At 40.3% G+C, this 15811-nt stretch overlaps 1 protein-coding gene across 1 annotated transcript in view; it reads right to left on the minus strand.

Annotated features, from left to right (window-relative positions):
* The window catches only part of lama2 (laminin, alpha 2), a 185763-nt gene extending 171148 nt beyond the window's left edge, over positions 1 to 14615 (minus strand). The window contains exon 1 of the mRNA XM_032543629.1: positions 14425 to 14615. Coding sequence (XP_032399520.1) covers positions 14425 to 14491 — 67 coding nt within the window. The 5' untranslated portion in view covers positions 14492 to 14615. The remainder of the gene's footprint in view (positions 1 to 14424) is intronic.
* Between the last annotated feature and the right edge of the window lie 1196 nt (positions 14616 to 15811).

Consider the following 15811-nt stretch of genomic DNA (forward strand, 5'->3'; position numbering starts at 1 on the left):
TTTTAATTAAAAGGTACAAATGTGCAAAATCTACAAACTGACAGACACTCAAGGAACACACACCAATAAAGGTTACAACTGAGTTTAGTGTGTCCAATAAGGACCTCTAGTATTTGAGTTAAAGTGGTCATTTGCAGGATAAGTACTTTTTGTTAACATTTCAATTGAAGTGAAGTGGTGTTTTTTACAGTGCACCTCCCAAAGGACACTTGGCTGTCAAATCTTGTATCTTGAATTTTGTGTTGATAGTATTTTCTGAGTGTTGGCAGTATTGGAGGATGTGACTGTCTTCTAGTCAGTGGTCAGGGAACACATTTCCCCAATTAACTGATACCTGTCTTGATTTGAAATCATGTATGAAATCATACATACAAGCCCTAAAGGAACTCTGAGCCCTATTTTAACAATATAAGAGCACAGAGTGTGAAGCACATGGCGCAGGTGTGTTTTGGGCGTGTCCAAATCCACTTTTGCTAGTTTAACGACGGAAAAAAAAGGTCTGTGCGCAGGGAAAATAGTTCAAAAGGGTTGTTCTTAAATAATTCATATGTAATATAATTCATACAATAAACCAATCTGTCATCTCCCATTCCCTTTAAAGCCAGGCGTGGCTCTGTATGTCGCCATTAACTAAAGGAAAAAACAACAACTTTGAGCTAGCAAGCTTCATGCTAAAAAAGGCAGCTTTGAAGAAAATTTGTAGTGTGCAATAAGTCAGGCCTGCTTGGTTTGTGCGGGGAAATATTGTAAAACATCGTAGATTAACAAATAATGTTTACTACATTAACTATCTAACAGAGACATTTTGGGGCTGACTGCTGGGGATTGCTATAGAAGTACACACAGCAATACACTGGTAAGAGAGCGGATCCAGCTAATTTACATACCTAACGTTACTGTATTGTGTGAACAGTTAACTTAATATTGTATGTGGGGTTTTCTTTTGCGCTATGTAAATGGTCCTCCACCAAAACAAGTTCCTTCCCGAGACCATTTTGCAGACCCACCGTCATGTAAACAACCCAGAGAGTTTTTTTTCTCCTATCCTAGAATGTATACGTGGTGTAACCAGACCTTACTTTACAGCGCTGTGGAAATAGGTTTGGAAATGCAAGACTTATATCTTATGTAGAGAGGGCAGAGCGGTCAACATCCAGGCCCTGTTCCATCGCCGCTGTTCTCATAGGGAATTCATTTAACCGCTCCAATCTGCCTCTTTTAAAGCTGCCTGTGAAAACCCAGAGTAAGACTTTGGAAACAAACTGTCCAAAACTCTGCAGCTCAACGACAAATGCAGAACTGGTCAACCCCTCTCTGTATATGGCTAGGTACTCTGACTTGGACCACACACCAGACTGAGGTTATGATAACAAAGGGTAGAGGGTAGTGACCCTGACAGGTCAAAGTCCATGAATGTGAGAGGTTGGAGGTTGCTTTAATATTAAAGGTTGTGACACAAAAATCATCACAGCTGGACACACGCAAAGGAAACAGCACATGCATCAACAAACATTCAAAGGCATTCTCCAACAATCTCTTTCCATGAAAGACTGTAAACCATGTTGTGACCATGTGTTTAAGAAGGATGTTGTGGGTTAGGTGACTGAGAATTTCTCGCAGCCTCTAAAACCACCCAATATCAATCTTTACACGACTTCAGAGAAACAGCAGTTTTAACAAGAAGCCTCAGCTCAGACATTCGGACCACAGAGGCCCGTAGCAGACTTGCCTACAGAAGTGTAAAAATCAGCTTTTGAAACATGATCCACAAAGGATTTTGATGTTGGTGGGAGTCTGGTACAGTGAGTTTGCTCTCCACGTTGAGGAGACATTTTAAATTATTCTGCAAAAGGTTTTAGGTGTTTTTCACTTATTTCGATAACAAGAAGAAAGCTGCACTACATTACATGTAAAAATGAATGTTTTGCTTCATCCCCAGGTTTAATTTTTTTTTTTTGGATTACGCTTCATAAAGTGGGTTACCAACTTTTGAATCTAACTGAGTTTTTAAGAATTTGCTTTGTGAGTAAGGAATCCCTTGTGAAGCCACAACAAAGCCAAAGAATCAGAGATTGTGAGATTTTTAGGTTGTACATTTAAACTGAACTGATTGGCTGAATTTTGGGTCAGAAATAGGGTGTCATAACTCATACACATACCGCTTGAATCAGCGCAACTTACTCTTTCCAATCATAGTGATAAAAGCAATGTCAATCAACAGTAAACTAACAGGTCCTCCATATTAAACGACCAAATGAGACTATGGGGATTTTGACGCCAAACAACAAAATCTGCAGGCAGTTTTTGATTTTTTGAAGTTGAATTTGAACTCATCAAACTCAAGCATTAACTCTGTTTTTGAATTTACGTCATATCTATACCTCTGACTTGTCCAAGATAACACTGGTTAGTTTGAATCTTACTGGAAACCTACAATAGCTATGGTGTTATAGCTTTGATGAATCTGATTAACACATGATTCATCCAACATCCATCATCTCTGATTCAAACAAACCATGTTGGTGCATTCCCCAGTTGTAGCTAAACAACCTACATGAAACATAATGAGAGCTGAGAAATGAGAAAATGAGGAAAAACTGTCTGAGAACTAGTTCCCAAAGTTTAACTCTGGAAAAAAAAACATACACAAATCAAACCCAACAAACATCTGTCTCTTTACGGCTGTCTTTGAACTGCCTATGTCAGACAGATTTCGCCTGGAAAAGACAGCATGCTCCCAGTGTGTTGGCGGTGGATAAACAGAGGTTTTCAACTGATGTGATTTGAGCTGGAACAGAACAATACCTCCAGAAACAAACAGTGAAGGAGTAGCAAGACAAACAAACTGAGGCCAGACACTGAGCTCAGCTATGGCTGCAGATATTGTCCCCGGCACTCCTATGTAGGATGAAAGATAGATAGTGGAGAGGAGATGGAGGACGAGGAGATGAGAGGGGGAAATGTACAAAGGGCTGCAGAGTAGAGGGGGAATGATATGAAATAGAGAAACAGAAAATGCTTTGGATATTCAGAGATGTAGAAGAAGTCCATCCTCAGGCAAAATGAATGCACTTTCCCAAAGTACTATTGACTTTTCAAAGATTAAGACGTCATAAAGCAATGCAGATATCAGCTACAAACAGTTACAAATGCTTCAACCTTTGCTTGCTGATTTGATATTTAACATTAGTGCAGGATGCCTTTTCACTGTTAATTCAACCCAAAAATTTCCACAAAAGGTGTAAAAAGATGAGAGGGAAGAAGAGGTAAAGGGACAAAAAAAGCAAGAGTAAATAAGAAAGAGTAAATGAGGAAAGAAAGGGAGGAAGAAGATGACACTCAGGAGGCCAAGGAATGAAAGAAGAGAAGAAAAGATAGAGCAAAGAGGGGACAGAAAAGAAAGAAGTAGGCGAGAGGGTACGAAGGATTATGAGTAGCGGAGGAGGGGAAAGAGGCTGAGTGTGTGTGTGGTGTGTGTGTGTGTGTGTGTGTGTGTGTGTGTGTGTGTGTGGTGTGGTGTGTGTGTAGGGGGGCTCATTATTGACACCATGTGTTACCACAGGAAGCTCCTTGGGAAAATATAAGCACCCAGAAAGATCAGAGAGCGAGACAGAGATGAGAGAACGACATGGAGAAGGAAAGATGAAGAAACGGAGGTCATTCCAGAGTCTTGCAGCTGTAGACTTGTGTGTGTGTGTGTGTGTGGTGTGTGTGTGTGTGTGGTGGTGTGTGGTGTGTGTGTGTGTGTGTGTGTGTGTGTGTGGTGTGTGTGTGTGCGTGTGTGCGTGCGTGTGTTTAAGGGTCAGTAGCCTCTGTTTTAGCAGCTGGCCATCTGTATGTCAGGCGTGCAGTGTTTTAGCCATAAGGTCACAGTGTCAAATCCCATAGCCAACATGCACTCCCATCTATCTAGCCGTCTATCATAGACATGCATACATACACTGTCCACTGTACGTTCAAAGGTTGTTTAGTTGTGCAACAGAAAACTTCAGATCGGACTGAGTCTAGCCAGCTGTCTGGATTTCTCCTGCAGAGATCTGAGGAGCAATTAACCATAATTCTCATAAATCCACCGGAGTTTAACACAAAGAAACGGTCATCGGGCTGTAAAGAGGTGCATCCGGCGGAATTCACGGCAGCACCGGAGCAAACCCGAAACTGGAACGCTGTGGAAATAGACAAAGGGGAAGCCAGCCTCCACGAAGCTTAGCTCCTATGGCGCCATTTTGATGCTACCAACTACTCACCTGCAGTTAGCATTCCATTGACTGCCATTCATTTTGATGTCACTTTGACAGTGAATAACTTTACATCTGAAGCCTAAAGACTCTATTTGTCCATTTTTTATTTCTAAAGAAACACAACAATTTATAGAAAGACTCCATTACCTTGTAGCTCACGTTATGCAGACGTTTTTGTAAAAATAACGTTTGTGTCATAAGCATGCAACTCTACGGCATAGTAGAGGAATTACCAGTTTCGACTTACATCAGCTATTTAAGTTTAATTACTAATGTTAACTAGCATTTTAGTGAGCAATAATCATCCTGTGCCTAAGTTATCTCCTTATATATACCTATGCTCTCCGTCTCTGCAAGATTGGGAATGATTGAGATTTTTCTTGGCACAGCTACCAGAAGCTCAGTTGGAGGCTCAACCATCACCGGAAAAGAGCTTCTAATAGACTTCGCTGGTGTCCGGTCAGAGCAACGGGATCTGTTGGTCCATTTCTTTCACTGTCTATGATACGACTAGTCAGACTAAACAAGACATCTGAAAACGTTAATAAAAAAAACGATTGATTAGGAAAATAAAAATAATGATCAGATTATTCGACCCTGAATTATGAAAAAAATGTTGGCGTTTGATTGGGAAAAGGTAGCCTGATGTTGTCATACTCAGATTTAAGTCAGAATCTGATTCTGATACCGCTCCACTGGGCTGTGATTATGGGACGAGTTTCAACCGAACCAGGAATAGAAAATGCCTCTGCACTCAATTGGACAGACCTACAACCAATCAGAGCAATGTGACGTACGTTGAGCGACGCATAGTTGTCAACAGAACCCAACTAGTGAATGACGTTACATCCACGTTACAGGCTTTCCAGCATACATAGATCCCTCGGAAGTATCCTAAGATAATACCATGGATGTATTAATAGAACACATGGTGAATTACAACCGTTGGCTATATCCATTATTACAGCTACAGGACCTCGGGAGAACCGTCATATGAGCATGCGGAGTGCAGGGCAACATGGGAGGGCGCAGTCCCACTGGTCTGCTCGAGTTCATCATTACGTTACTGTTGACCATCTGTTCATCATCGTATAAAGCCCGCCCTGACAATTTGATTGGTCCAAACAGCTCTTGTTTGAGCATATAGGTTCTTCACAACGGATCAAGTCCAAACCGAAGTTCTTGACCTCCTGAAGTTTGGCTGGCATCCAGGCTAGGGAAAAGGCACATTTTCATGAGAAAATTGAGTGAGTGTGTGTGTGTGTTTTTTTTTGTAGCTGTAACAGCACTATAAGTTTTAAGAGTCTGTACTAGATTTAATTACTGGTTAATATGGGTTTTGCAGTAAAACTCCTGGGGATTAACCCACATGTTGCTCTTTAGTATTCGAGTTAGCTACCTGGTAGGCTAAAAGTAAAATGCTACTGGAGAGCAATTTTCCCGCACAGCATCAGCAGATGTGTGAGGAAATTTAAAAGGGTCAGAGGAATGGAACCTCCTGCCCTGGATTGGTGCTTCAGACTAGCTGGGATCAATTTAATTGTTATTTCTGCTCATGAAATGGCCCCACTGAAATTTACAAGTTGGAGTTTATGGGGCATGACTTCACAAGATGTCCATTCTTATATCTCTTAACATGGAGAATAAACACGTTTACTTGAACTCATTTCCATTATTTTTCATATATGATGGGATATTGTCGGAGCAGAATGTGGACTTAAACAAGAAATGTTTTAAAACCAAAGATGGGAGTTGTACTCCAAGCAAAAAGGTTTCTCATCCAACCTATTGCACAGTTTTTTATAATCTTTCAAACAAATCCATACTACAGTCTTGCTTATTTTTTAAGCACACATTTTTTTAAACAGTCTGGGTGCAGTAGTTTGTGCAAACACACATGCACGCCTTGTATGAACTCACATGCACACACATTTACCAATGCATCAACTCATGCCCTGTTTCTTTCTGTGTCTAAGCCCACAGTAGAATAGAGCTGGGCAGAGCAGCTATTGTGTCCCTGGTAGAATGAACTATTGATTTTCTCCTCAACGTTATCAATGCTGTTCTGACAACAAAACAGCTAGGAAACACTCACACACGGCATACACACACACACACACACACAGACCTAGATTTTGTTCGGCGCATGATGTGCTTTGTAGGAGGCGGCACAACCCCACAGGGAAAAGCACAAGTCAAATATTAACACAATATTGTAATAAGGACACTCTACTAAATACGCAAACAATGATGCAGGCAAATAATCAAACAAACTGAACCAAATGTTTTGAGTCCTATCACACATGCAGTAGGATCAACACTGTCCAAAGAAACATTAGACTGTGTTTATGTATCACATGTTTATGCATAGCCTGTGCAATCAGAACGTAGCCTTTGTGAACCTCCATGGAGCAACATTATTCCATAATTAATAATTGAGACCAGTCGCTACTTGTCCCATTACCTATTACTAAAACAAAAATGATTTTTTTCCACAATGTGCCAATGCAAGGAACTCTGAAATCTTCAGTATCATTTCAGAACAGCATCCTCTTATTTTGTTTTGAGCAATTAAGCAATCTAGCAGATTTTCCACCAAAACAAAACAAATTAAAATTGCAATGTACTACGGGGGCTTTAGAAGCTGCTATTGTCATCATTCTGATAATGTACTTTTTTGTTCACAGTACTTACACTATTGTCTCACTATGTTCGTGCCTTTGCTCTATTTATATTCATATTCCACATGTAACACTTCTGATACTTAGTTTAATTCCAAAAGTAATATGGCAGTGCATACTTTATATTTTGAAATCAGCTGGCATCACCTAGCTCCAAGCCATCGCCCTGACCTACTTCTGCCCTACACTGTGACAAGTGTCAAGAAAAAACAACAACCCGACTAAGACTTTAACATTTCAGAGTCAGTGCCACCAAATCCTTTGCTCTTTTTTCTTCTCCAGCTTCGTGTCTTTCTTATTGACAGGAAGGATACAGCACTGTTCCAACTTAGCACCTGGCTAATTTTAGCTCCCCAAGGATTCCTCTAAAGTACTCGCACACACACACACACACACACACACACACACACCTGTTGGAGTTCATGGGATTTATGTCTTTGGCACAATGTCATTGATTAATTCTTGGCTGCCTTGAAGCCAATGACAACTTCACAAACACGGTCTGACAGTAAGCTACAAAACAACCATATACGAACATGCACATCCAAGTGCTGTAATGAGAGTAATCACATATGTAAAATCTGCCATAATAAGATTACTTTTAAAAGTGCAAGCAGACGCACACGTACACCAAGTGCCAGATTGAGAGTAAAACCCCAAGACGCCCCCAAATTAAAAAACCAAGACAAACTTTCGTTTCTGGTGGGGGGCCTGATAACAATGAAGGATACTGAAGGTACTTCACTACACTGTAGTTCCCTTTTCTTCCCATAATTTTACACTGTCAGTTCAAATAGATTTAGACACAAGACTCAATGTCCTTGTAAGATGCAGCAAACAGGCAGATGCCACTGATTTGGCCACACGTTTTCCCCCACATACGCGCATCGTAGCATGTACTTTTTGAACTCTTTACATTTCACAGCTCCTATACTGTAGAATACACAGTTTCTAAAGTACCTCAAACCTAGTTTAGTGTTTCTGTACTGCAATTTATCGACCAACATCTACATCTGCAAAAAGCAAATATCGATCAATGTGTCAGCCTGGTGGATTTATAGGTCCAACTCTATATTAGACATTTGGACATTGATGGAGCTGGGACCCGAACAATTAACCCTGGACAACCATTCACAGCACCTGAGCGACAGATCCTGCCACAAGCAGTTCTAAAGCAATTATTCAGTTTATTGATTAATTTGTAAATTGACAGCAAATAGCATAATCTATTCAGGAGCTAAAATCTACTTGTACCAGCTGCAACACAAAATGCAGCTTACACATTAATGCATAACTTATACTATACTTACCATATATAGATGAGACTATAACATTGACTAGAGAAATCTTTCTCCAAAACATCTTGAATGTGTTTTACTTGTAATGGAGTATTTCTGTAGTAGTGCTACTATTACTTGAGTAAAGAATCTGAATATTTCTGCCATCATGATAAGGTGTGAATGTAGTCTAAATCCATGATGTTGCACTTCCAAGATGGTTCCGTTGTCGCTGGAAATTCCACCGGATTTCACTGTTATTGGCAGGATTTCCGGTGGAAATGAGGTTTATGAGGACTATGGTTAACTGCTCCTCTGGTCTCTGCGGGGCAAATCCAGAAAGCTAGCTAGACTATCTGTCCAATCTAAGTGTTCTGTTCACGACTAAAACAACCTTTGAATGTACACATGTTCCACCAAAACAAGTTCCTAGGAGTAACAAAAAGGTTTGTGATGTTTGTCAGGTATTTATTCCAACCCCACTCTAAAATACAGCACTTATGTATCCATAATCTGCATTCATCTGCATGTTTTAAAGTGCCCATATTATGAAAAAAATCACTTTTGGGGGATTTGAGGTGTTATTTTGTGTTTCTGGTGCTTCCAGATGCATACAAACTTGAAAAAAAAAAACTATTCATGCTGTTTTGAGGGAGATCCGGTTTCTGAATGTCCTCTGCCTTCAGTCTCTGGGTGAGCTGTTCAAAATCTCCACGGCTTTCTACGTCACTAGCCAAGACGAGGTGGCAAACCGTAGCATGCTAGCGCTAGCATGCTAGCTCGTTCTCAATGGCAAAACACTGCTACAACACACACTAATTCACCATAGTCAACAAAAGAACTACTTCCATGTCCCTGTTCTGCAGGTATTCCACAAGTGGCCCTTGTTTAGAAGAAGTTTTCCAGCTAATCCTGCCTTGGACTGACCAAGGTTGGAGAAAGAGTTATCTAGCTGATGGGATCTTACCTAGCTACTGAGCATGTGCCACTCCCAACAAAGATAGTATAGAAGGATGTCTCACTCTGTAGCTAAAACAAGTGAGCTGTCTCATTCTGCAGCTAAAACTGAAACCCAAACACACAAGGTGAAAACAGGATCTGCAGCAATGTGTAGTACAACAAAAATATGGTGTCTTTTGAAAGTGAAACCATGTAAACCTATTATGGTACAACCTCAAAATACAATTATAAACCTGAAAATGAGCATGATATGGACGCTTTAACAAACGACATATCATTTTGCCATATAACCTGTTATTACAGCACAGAGCCAACTCGACTAAACTCTTTAGCATCCTTCCAATCTTCCGGATTCATTTTCTTCCTTGTCACCTTGCCTCCTCTCTTATTTTCTAGGACACATTGATTATATTCACTGAATTTGGGTCCCAGGCTGAGAAAGTCTGAGCGCTTTCCCTCTGGTGTATTACATCAAATCCATTCGGCTAAGCTTGGCTGCTTTCACATTAACATAGCAGACTGAGATCAACATATTTTGGTTACATTATGACATCGGGACGAATTTACCTCATAAAAATGTTGATTTCTCTGATGGGAAGAAAAAAAAAAAACATCATATTTACTGTGATACCTCTGGTGAGTCACATCCCACTCAGCCTGGCTTGGTCAAATCCACATTACCATACACTTATAAACACATCTATGGTTGATCTAAGGAGCCCTTTTGTCCACAAATTAACTATATATATTTTTTAAATTTTCAGCATGGGTCCTTCCAAAGAGAAATCAGGCTGCACCTTTGATTGTGCCAAAGTTCGATGAACATCAACAGGGAAATCAATCAGTTTTCTCCTGATTGCTTTTTTGAAGAGGCAGTATGAGGTTTCTGCAGGACACCAATATTATGAATAAGTCGCATGGATTTGCTCAATACAAATTTTTTATTCCTCAGTTGGTTTACAATCCTGTCTGTCTGGATTCGTTCCACACAGGTGTCTCTAGTGAGTTTACTGCATATCCATTCATGCAAATCAGGCTGGTAACATTCACATTAATACACATATGAGTCTAACAAGTCAACTTTTCTGGCAACTTCTCATAACTTTTCAAATTTTCCCCGCCGATAGCCCCACGTTCTTGACATTTACTATCTTTCATCAATATAGTTGTTTGGTTTGGCTCTAGAGTCTCACGCATCATACTGACACTCATTTGATGGAAAGTTCAAAATGGAGTACAAAACTTATATCGCAAGAAGAATCATATTGATGTAAAGTAGATAAAGGTCTTCACAGTAGCAAAATAATTCATATTGTTCAAGCTATGTTAGAGTTTTGTTTTATAGGATCTTTTATATGTATTTACTTATTCACTTGTTTTGTACTTATGCTTTTGCACTGATAGCCCTGCGTCCAATTTGGTTGTACATGAACAATGACAATGAAGACTATACTTCATCTGTTTGTTTTCTGTTGATTATTACACTGAACTTTTTTGGCTTTATGATGATGCAGTGAAGTTTTATTTTTCGACTTAACATTTATTGACTAATACAGGCATCAAACCAATATGAAGACACAGTTTTGGGCTGCATCAATTCAAGCTATAATTGTCTTTTCTGTCCCCTCAAGCATGTTTTTTGATACTAAGGAAACTGGTATAAAAACTTCCATTTCCATTCAACTTTCCGTTTGTGTGTACTTCCAATACTTCACTAACTCTTTGCTGCTTCAACCTCATCCTCTCTTATGCCCTCTGAACCTTCCATCTACCTGTCTCACCCATCCTTTCTTTATCATTGATGTGTCCTCCAATGCCTCACAACTCTTAGGCCACGTCCACACTTACAAAAACAATTTTTTCCCCCCATCTTCCCTGGCATTGTGTCAAGAATATGTGCGTCCAAACGGATCCATTTGTAAATGACTCAACACGCTACTTTATATTTGAGGCATTTAGGTGGCGCTGTTTATGCTACAGAAGTTCACCAACAAATGGAGAAGAAGAGGCGGAGCATGCGCATAAAGCTTGCACGCTGTATACAAACTGACAGTATATTTTGCCCTAGTAACCCTAATAGGCTCAATATCTTCTCCAGCACAAACACAAGCATGTAGTCCGCCATTGTTGTTGTTGTTGTTATGGGTCGCCGGGTAAGACGTCACAGGCTAGAGGTCGAGAGGTTGTGGCGATGACATCATCAATACGCAAGTATGCAGCTTTGCCGTCCAAACAAAAACGCAAGGGCACCGTTTTCAATTTTTTTTTTACTCAGGGACCTGGTTTCAAAAAAGTGCATCTTTAGGCAGTGCGTTTAGAGCAGGGGTGCCCAAATGCTTCCCCTTCAAGGGCCAAAAATTAATAAGTATGGAGGGCCACGGGACAAAACTTGGCATACATACACAGTCACCGTTGTACCTACTGTAAATCATTCATTTATTTGTAAAACAAAACCTCACACCTTGTGACTATTGTGCAAAAATGCTGTGTGTCCTCATTAGAGTCACCGAACCAGAGACAGCAGCAGGCGGAACATTTCCAGCTGTATCCCTATTTACCCTTTCTCCTCTTTGAAAATCTCAAGTATCTCAATATCAATCTTGATGCTGATCTATTGTCAACAATGTTGCATTTTACAATTTGGAGATAGGACAAATGTGCAGTGAACTCAAACCAAAACAGCACTTTAATATACAATCAGAAATAAATATGTTTTTTGCGGCTGAGAGAGATTTCAAATCTAAGTTATAATAACAACAGCTTCCAGTCAGCGTTTATATTGACGGAGATTATACTCTTTAAGAAAAACCACTCTTTGTTTACAGATAAGACATACTGCTGTAGACTCAATTTCAGTAAAAAAAGTACTCCCGTTTTTAAACTCTGTGTTTTCAGTGTGCCAATGCCTCATACGATCCATGTTAGCTAGTAGCTTCTCCTCAGCCCTCTTCTTCACTCTTGTCATCATAAAAATCTGATCTGACAGAAGCTAAATAGTGCTCCACCCCCCGCCCCATCACACCATCTAACCGATGGTAAACTGTGGCCCGATAGTGAACTGCAGCCAGTCTTTGAAATTCTGACCCGATTGCCAACTTTGGCCCGCGGGCCCGCTCGGTTTACAGGATTCGTTTGGACGATCGGCCAAAACAATGCAAAACGTGTAGGTCTGCACCAAAAAGCGTTTCCATGTGGATGGCCCTTTAAATATAGCCTCCTTCCTCTCTATTTTCAGCCCTCCTCCTCCTACTCCTTCTCTTCTCTTTCTGATTATCTCCTGGTGTCTCTCTGACCTCCGTCGCTGATAGAGAGCATGCCTGGCTGACACGCCTGGTAATGAGGCTCCTAATGCTGATGGCCTCTACCGCCCTTTTCTACTCGCTTTCACTCTCTCAACACACGCACAGTATGCAGAAACACACACATCCTGATGGCAGCTCCCCCCCCCCCCGCATATCCCAGGAGGTCCCACAGCACTCCTGGGTTAAACAGTATCTGGCGATGTTTTGAAGAAGATAAATAGAAAAAAAGCATGACGTGCAATAGATTTGTCTCATCTTTCAAGCAACAGTCACTTTCTCTCGACAGACAAACACATGCAAACAAACCCTCCACACACACATAAACAGCTTACCCATCACCTTCCCGTATCAAAGTATTTGTTTTAATCTTTTACAAATGCCCACTTTTACAGCATTCAATAAGTGGAAATAAGGAATAAATGGGGCAATTTGACTAATAATAAGCATCAAGAATTTTGCTTGAAGATGCTGACTCTTACGGTGCGCCATTTTTTATTGATTTTGTCCCAGCTGTCAATCCCCAACCCCACTGAGGGCATTGTTGCTCATGTTTTCATTGTTGACTATGTCACAGCCCTAACACAATCTCACAAATACACCAATTACAAGTAAAACAGCAATGGCTCTTCTCAAGTGCATTGACAGAAAATGTATATTCATAATTTGGGTGAACAACCTTCAAGTCATGTTGTGACTGATTATCAGCAGGGCCAAAGGGAATCGGAGGACAAAATTTTGATTCTGGATCACCGCTGAAAACCGTGAAAAAAAAAAAAAGAATCCGCAGATTCCGTCTGTGCCTAATTATTAGCTTTCTTAGGGGAATACGCATGGGCTAGCCTGTTAGTCGGTTAACTAGCAGATAGAAAAACTACATACCTAGATGTCAATGACAATCTGCGTTTGCGTGCAGATTAGTGTCCCAAATGTCACTATGGCCACGCCAAGACCCGCCGATTGTTTGGGCTTCTGGCATTTGACCTTGAGTGGTTAAGGTTAGGATTGCCAATTGGTCAGGGGATAGGGCCTGTACAAATGGGGTTAAGTTACGGGGAATTTAGGACACTAAACACATACAGACAATCTGACCTTCATGTCATTGGGAAAATGACATCTGGGCAAACGGCGTAAATTCCAAAACCAATGTGCCACACAGTCAAAACTTCTTTTACAAATTAAATGGCCTTAATCTTCTGCTGATTTGTATGGCCTATATCCAGTAGGATACAGATCATTGTTCATAGTCTACACTGACTCATGCACTGGAACTGTGTGAAAAGGTGAAAAACAAGACTCCCTAGGGGGTAGACATACCTTGCACCTAGTAATGATCTGTTGGCTAAGCAGTAACTACAAAAGGAAAATCCAGAAGACATTAAGGTCTGCTGTATTAGTACATTAAGTTTATCTATGTCAAAGTATGCCATATTGACTTCAGTTATGTGTCTAAAAATAACAAATCCAAATGAAATGGATTTGAAATGTTTTCTGGCTTTAACATCACAAACAACAGACAACTAACGTACAAGCATTTGTCATTGTCCATGTAACGTCACGAGCTCTCTTTTGTGTTTGTTTTAATAGGACTCAACATGTCATTATTAAAGGGGGTTCCACATGATTTGCCCTCTTCTGTTAACGATCAACAAAAGTAAAGAGACCCTCAGCAAAGCGAGAGTTGTTGACTGTGATAGAAACAAAGTGTGATCAATGAGGACATTATCTTGCATATCACACTGATGTCAGGACGTTTAAAAGCCTCTCGTGGTCAGACATGACACTTTTTATTTAAGTGTAAGTTAGCCGTAGACTGATTAGCTAGCTTATTAAGGGAAATGAGCAACAGCCCCGAGTGAGTGACACGGAGCTCATTAGAGTGTTGTCTTGTGGTAAATTACTCTCGCGGTGCAGAGTATTGGTGTATCGATCGGTAGTCTTATCTTTCAGTCTGTTGAGGACTCACCTCTCTGCTGGGCATGGCAGCATTGCCATAGCAACGCGGTCAGAAGCACGACTCGGAGTCGCTTCATTTTGTCCTATCTTGAAGTTTTGATAACCGCGCGCGCTGTAGAGTCAGCGCCGTAGTCCTCTCGCGCAGCTCTGTGTTGCGTTTAACGTCAGAGCAAAGTTTCACAGAAGTAAACCAAAACTCTCTCACTCTCTCTCCATCTCTCTCTTTCTCTCTTTCTCTCTCTCTCTCTCTCTCTCTCCTCTCTCTCTCTCTCTCTCTCTCTCTCTCTCCTCTATCTCTCTCTCTCCTCCCCTCTTCTGCTCTGTCCTCCCCACGTTTAATATTGGGGAAGAGGCGGGAAGAAATGATAGATAGATAGATAGATAGATAGATAGCCTAGATAGATAGATAGATAGATAGATAGATAGATAGATAGATAGATAGATAGATAGATAGATAGATAGTTTTTAGCACCAACATGTACTCAAAGTATCAAAAGTGTCACAGAAAGGCCTCCATCAGTGGTATAGCCAAAATTATATAATTATAATTTCTGATGCAATAAAGTGTAATAAGCATTTTTAGCTTGTTGAGATTGTGTTAATTTGTAAGCTAATACTTTACAAACTGTTGGGTGCTGTTACTGACAGTTAATTAAAACATGTAACATGTTATTTTAAACATTACATCTTGGGCCTTTTGGGAACAGAATTTTGTTGTGGTCCAGTGAGCTTTTAAGCAGTATTGCAAGTAAACTTTGTACAGCTTATATAAAATGTGAACCTGAGTGTGAAGTATATGTGCTAAAACACTGAATCCACAAACAGCTTAAAGCTTATAGCGTATACTATAACAGTGTGCGGCAGAACTGGAGCAGTTTTCAAAATGCTTCAGATGCTACAAAGCAAATGGAGAATTGCATCAGTACTGTTTTGGCTACCACAAACAAAGACCGTAGAAGGGAAAAGAAACAACAATGAAATGGAGCACAGAATAATTAAGAAGTCAAAAGTTGGACAGAAGTTTTTGGTCCAGTGAGTTACACAACTGTTCTGTGGCTCCTCCTGCTGCCCTGCACAACTCACCACAGTCTGGGGCAAAACTGAAGAAGCCTTATGTGATCATTCATAAAAACCCAGCCAATTATACATACAGAGACATAAAACAGGGGAAAACAATTTAAATACGTTACATTTGTATAGATAGGTTTGCATACTAAACTCAGAACGTTGTTTGAAAGGTTGCTAAAGTGAAATGTGAAACTAGCTGAATTTGTTTTTTTACTGGTGTGTATTGCGAAGGTTGCTAAACAATAACATACAGTCACAAAAACACAAGCATCTCAACATGTAGGTTAACAATTTTAATTAGAGCATTGCTTTTTTGAGAATACATTTGG

Source organism: Etheostoma spectabile, chromosome 18 (genome assembly GCF_008692095.1).
Source record: "Etheostoma spectabile isolate EspeVRDwgs_2016 chromosome 18, UIUC_Espe_1.0, whole genome shotgun sequence".
In the NCBI taxonomy this organism is placed as follows: Eukaryota; Metazoa; Chordata; class Actinopteri; order Perciformes; family Percidae; genus Etheostoma; species Etheostoma spectabile.